This window comes from Chenopodium album, chromosome 5 (genome assembly GCF_948465745.1).
Source record: "Chenopodium album chromosome 5, dcCheAlbu1.1, whole genome shotgun sequence".
In the NCBI taxonomy this organism is placed as follows: Eukaryota; Viridiplantae; Streptophyta; class Magnoliopsida; order Caryophyllales; family Amaranthaceae; genus Chenopodium; species Chenopodium album.
This window is the reverse complement of record NC_137838.1, coordinates 62,139,952-62,145,893: the sequence shown is the minus strand read 5'-3', so window position 1 is coordinate 62,145,893 and position 5,942 is coordinate 62,139,952. Positions and strand designations below refer to the sequence as shown.

General features: G+C 30.1%; 1 protein-coding gene across 1 annotated transcript; it reads left to right on the top strand.

Annotated features, from left to right (window-relative positions):
* Positions 1-2,860: 2,860 nt before the first annotated feature.
* LOC145632985 (gibberellin 3-beta-dioxygenase 1-like) lies at positions 2,861-5,681 on the top strand. The gene is made up of 2 exons (XM_081685302.1): positions 2,861-3,487; positions 5,114-5,681. The coding sequence occupies exons 1-2, from the start codon at positions 2,991-2,993 to the stop codon at positions 5,679-5,681; spliced, it is 1,065 nt and encodes a 354-aa protein (XP_081541428.1). The 5' UTR covers positions 2,861-2,990.
* The last annotated feature ends 261 nt before the right edge of the window (positions 5,682-5,942 follow it).

Sequence of the window (5,942 nt, the reverse complement as noted above, 5' to 3'; positions counted from 1 at the left end):
ATTGGTAAACCTATACCTTAGGCTTTTATTAATTGAGTTTTCCTTACATCTCCCTTAGTTTAATTTGTGACATCTATAATTTAATTACTTAATAATTTAGACTATTTTAATTATTTGGAGTAGAAAGACTTGTTTCCCTGTGGATTCGACTCTACTTTTCTATTTACTTTATTTAGAAGAGTTAGGAGATACGACTTTATTCTGTAAACACTCCTGGTTTCGACTTTTATCAATGATATACCTCATTAAACTTTCATTATCAGTGGTACACCTAAAATTTTCCCTAATTAACTATAGTAACCTAAATGTTAATTATGAATAGTTTATATCGATTTTGGTCTAACTTGGCTTGACTAAAATTTCCCCTACTCATTAACACTACCTCCAAGCCCAACCAATAACATTAAATGCAAAACTTTTGATTGTTCATCTTCTTTATTCCCTCCCCTGTTCTTTTTCTTCTCTAAAACTTTAATTGACACTCGAGTGAAGCAAAATCCTTGGAGATTTAGCGATACTTTGTTGATTTTAAAAGATAAGTGCTTATTTCACTTTGGAATTTTGGATTTTTTTTTGTTTAAATTGTTAAGTTTAAGTTAATGTATGTATGTTTGTGTAATTTGTTGGATTATGAGTACAATTTGTAGTTGTTGTTAGATTTTGCCCTTAATTATGCTCGATTTCCATATGATCATGTTTGCATGCTAAATTTTGTATTTTGTTAATAAGGCTTTCTAGGATTGGCTGTAGATTTAGAAAACCTAATGTCTACAACTCTCGGAGGTTGGCAGTTGCAGTTCATGAATTTAAACCAATCACCTCTTCCATTTCTATTGCTTGAAGATGAAACCCTACTAGAAGAAGCTATTGATTTTTCATAGGAAAAAAAAAAAAGAAAGCAAAAGGAAGAGAGTATGAATGGAAAGGGGGGCATACAAATTAAACTGGACAGTGTATAAGTAGGGGAAAATTCGCAACAAAAAAGGATGGAAAAGTGGAAGGGAAATTTGGAAGGAAATTAAATGAGAGGGGCAATTTAGTATTTTTAGCCTCCTAACCTTTAAAATGTTGTCAACTAATCATAATGAACGTTTACTTAACGTTTATGTTACTGTAATTAATTTGTGAAAAGTTTTGGTGTATCGTTGATAACGAAAGTTTAATGAGGTGTATCATTGATAAAAGTTAAAACCTGGAATGTATCATTGATAATTTCCCTTATTTATTTCATGCTTTAGTAGTTTTATTTCTAGGGTTTGGGAACACATGTTTATTAATGAATCTTTATTGATGTTTTTATTAATAAATTATTGATTTCTCTAATTGATAGTGTTTTATTGTTAATCTTGCACTCTGATCAATTGTTTGATTAATTATTGTTAATAAATATCTAACTTTAGAGGCTTACATACAATTAGCAATTCTGATTATGTTAGCGACTGAACTACATCTGTTTAATTAAGAGTGTAAGAACCGACCGTAGGCTTAGCAATTGCTCTAGATAATTGATTGATTGAATTGTTATTGATATTTGATAGATTTAGAAATATAAACACGTTGAACCATAACCCTAGGTCTTGTTATTAATTGTTTTATTCCTATTTTGATTTAGACTACTTTTCAATCCCAACTCGTGACACAGTTTAGTTTCTCCATACCTTAAAAGCGATATTGAATAGCCATAATCTCTTTATGGATTCAACCCTACTTACCCTACTACATGGTTAGTTGGTTTTGTTAGGAATTTATTTTTGAAAGGTGTACAAAAACTTATCAATACTACGTGTAAGGTAATATATTAGAATAATGTATTATCCAATACTTCGTATCATTCTATATCGTATTCTTTTTTGATTTTTTTTTTTTGCTCCAACAAGGATTGACACTTTAATTTTTTTATTATATATAAGTAAAAAATATTATACTGATCAAAGTATGCTATAAAAGACTGTGCCACTCAAAACTTGCCAACATTGTAATTCAATAAAAACCTATAATCATTAAATTTTCAGATTATTTTTTAATAAATGTTTAATGATCAATAACTTTTGATATCAAATATAATATAAAATTCAAGTTAATTTTTTCTAAAAAAAGAAATTCAAGTGTTTGTTTCAATTAATATTATTATTATTATTTTTTTATAAAAATTATTGTAAGATTAACATTGTAATTCATAATTAGGTTAAGTAAAAACCGTGCGTTGCACATGACTTAAACTAGTTTATAGTAATCCGAATATAAAGCGAACATAACTTTTCTAAAATTTTATGCAATGAGAAAAATTCGTACTTCTTCCGTTGTTTATTTGTTACATTTTATTTTAAGAATTCATTTAGTTTGATCGTGTCAATTTCTCTAAAATGGTGAGAGTAAAAATTGAGTGTATTTTTACTCCAAAAGATCATTTTAGATACATTAATCATATAATATATCTACCTTTTTTGTGCATAGAATCAAACTTGTTGATTTCTTATCTTATTTACAAATTTGATGCAGCATTAAAGTTTGTTATCATATGATCTTTAGCTATCCAGATAACAAAATTTGATATGGTATCTGATCTTGATCTCATATCATGATACTTTCCCATTATTTACTAGATATATGACACGTACCATGAATCTCACTCTGATCATGATCTCATATCATGATACTTTCCCATTATTTACTAGATATTTGACACATACCATGAATATCGCTCAGATCTTGATCTCATATCATGATACTTTCCCATTATTTACTAGATATATGACACGTACCATTAATCTCACTCAATACTATGATATATTACTCATCCCCTATAAATGCACGTCTTTAAAGGCTTATTTTGTTCAAAAGATAAAAGACACTATATGTCTTTCAAAGCTTCCATTGACATTTGTCTAATCTGTTAATTAGGCCTTAAATCATTCTCTCCAAAAAATAAAAAATAAAACCCAAAATTTCAAGAAACTATCAAGGTATTTTTCTTTTCTTCTTTTAGCAAAATGTCTCTTCCTTCACACACCGACAAGAATATTCCTATGCAACAAAACCATGTTGTTCCAACAGACTTTAGCTTAATCAAAAGTGTTCCTGAATCGCATACATGGGCAGAATGTTCTGAAGATTCAGAAATCAGCCCTAATGCCAATGAGAAGTCGCGGTCTTCAATCTCTATTCCAATAATTGATCTTAAAGATCCTAATTCTTTAGGCCTTATTTATGATGCGTGTGAGACTTGGGGTATGTTCCAAGTCATAAACCATGGGATTGCAAAGGAATTGCTTGATCAAGCCGAGTTTCAATCCAAAAATTTATTCAATCTTCCATTTGAGCAAAAGATGAAGGTTTTACGAGCCCCAAGTGAAGATACCGGCTATAGCTATCCTAGACTCGCTCCATTCTTTAGCAAGCTACTATGGACTGAAGGGTTCATTATCATGGGTAACTCCTATCAACATCATGCTAAGAAACTTTGGCCTAATGATTTCCAAGTTTTTTGGTAAGCCTATTTAATAATTTTTATAACAACTATAAGTTGATTGCACCATTACTGTATGTTAAACTTTTTGCTTATTTTTATATGAAAGCCATATGACGACTTCATTATACAGAATTAAATAATTTAATCAATTATTAAATATCATTGTGATTTTTGAAGTTAAAAATAAAAGACTAACAATCACATCATTGGGATTAAAATAAAAAAATTGTTGTATAAGTTTCAGTGGGTTCAAGTGATTTTTTTTACCAAATTATAAATAACTATCAATATTTTAAGTGGATATATCCAAAAATTTAATATTTAATTAGGGTCAATTGACTCGACAGTTACAAAAATAAGAGTTTGGTCTAAGAGCATGCACAATGGTGTGGAAAAAAATTCCTCACCACTCTTTGTCTATATTTCCTTCTCCTTCGCATTAGCTTTTTTGTGAGGGTTGTTTTTTTTAATACCAATAATTATTAAATCAAAATTTTTCTCACACATCACTCTCTCTTAGTTTTCTCAATAATAAAATATGTATTTAGAGCATTAATGATTAAAAAAATACAAATAAGGTGAAAATTGAACATGTCACAGTTTTTTGCTGTGTGGCCTTTGTGAACATTTGTGTGAACTTTCTCACGCTGAAAAGTTATTCTCAAAAGTTTGTGAGAATTTTGGTGACGTTTCATCATTGGGAACCATTTATCAGTTAATAACTAAATATTTTTAGTGGAAATATTCAAAAATTTAATATTCTATTAAAGTCATTTGACTCGACAGTTACAAAAATAAGTGTTTGGTCTAAGAGCATGCACAATAGTGTGGAAAAATAAATCCTCACTACTCTCTTTCTATATTTCCCTCTCCTTCACATCAACTTTTTTGTGAGGGTATTTTTTTTATCCCATCAACGAATAACTCTAAAATATTCTCACAGTTCTCTCTCTCAATTTTCCCAACAATAAAATATGTATTTTGAGCATTAAAAATTAAAAAAAAATACAAATAAGGTGAAAATTGAACATGTCACATTTTTTGCTATGGGGCCCGTGTGAACATTTGTGTGAACTTCCTCACGCTGAGAAGTTATTCTCAAAAGTTTGTGACGATTTTTGTGATGTTTCACCATTGGGAACCATTTCAGTAAAAAAAAAGTTTATGTGAAGATTTTCTTCAACATTGGGCAGCTTTAAGACAAGTTTTAAGGGGTTTTGGACTGAATTAGTTCAGATCAAAATGAAAATCGGAAATCATTAAAAATTCTTCACTGAGGCTAGGCTAGATCGGTCACCTTTGATTTGGTCCAATCCAAATTGATTTTTGAACAACCCTAAAAATTGCATGATAGATATTTTTTTAAGTTTGAAAATTGTAAAAACAGAAAATTTATTTTTTACTTTTGTTCACACTACTTTTACCATCTGATCCTAATATTACACACATTCACATTGGGTACTCTTTTTTCAACCCTAATTGTGTTAATTTTAGATGTATTTGGGAATCATAGACGAATTTAGTGATATATGATTTTTGATAGTAAATTGTTCTATTACAATCAATTTATAATATTATAGCTTACATATCCTTGTGTGGTTGTTCTTAGTTGTTGTTTTTTTTTTAATTTTTTTGTTAATGTAGTGAAGTGATATCTAAGTACCAAACAGCGATGAAGGACCTCTGTGACAAACTCAAGAGTGTCTTTTTCAAATCAATTAACATGCCCGAACCCATAGAAGCCACTGAAAAAGAAGAACGTTATTATGCATTGCATCTAAACTCATATCCACCGTGCCCTAACCCGACCCAAACAATGGGCATACCCCCGCACACCGATACTCTCTTCTTTACAATACTACACCAAAGTGGCAATGTAAGTGGCCTTCAAGTACACAAAGATGGACACGGGTGGGTCTCGGTTGACCCGCATCCAGGTGCCTTGGTGGTGATTGTGGGAGATCTTTTACACATACTTTCAAATGCAAGATTCCCTAATGCACTTCATAGGGCAGTTGTCAACAACGAACAAAAACAAAGACTATCCTTTGCATACTTTTATGGTCTTCCTTTAGACTTTCAACTCTCTCCTTCTTTGGACTATCCAAATTGTGAAGGTCCTCGTTTTAAGTCTTTGAAGGTGAAGGAATATGCAAGCCTTAAGGTTAAGTACTTTAATTCGGCACTCTCCTTTATTAAGAAAAGTGGCTAATTAGGATGGTTTATGTTCAAAATATGTAACTGATTGATTATAATAATTTGTAATGTTGGTTGAGTCATGATGATAATAAAGATATTTTAGTCTTCATAGTTGAACAAATGTACAACCGTTAACTTTTACTTATATACCTCCTTCATTCACTTTTAGTTGCAACATTTTGACTTTTATGACATTTGCCAAAGCAAAAGTTTAATCCTTCGTATCTCAAATTATATATATATATGTATTAAAAAATATTTAAAAAATTATAAA

Bases quoted from the DNA above. Each gene is read 5' to 3' on its own strand.
- LOC145632985 (XM_081685302.1), top strand. From the start codon at position 2,991: ATGTCTCTTCCTTCACACACCGACAAGAATATTCCTATGCAACAAAAC. The intron at 3,488-5,113 runs GTAAGCCTATTT...TTGTTAATGTAG, and splicing joins AATGATTTCCAAGTTTTTTG to TGAAGTGATATCTAAGTACC.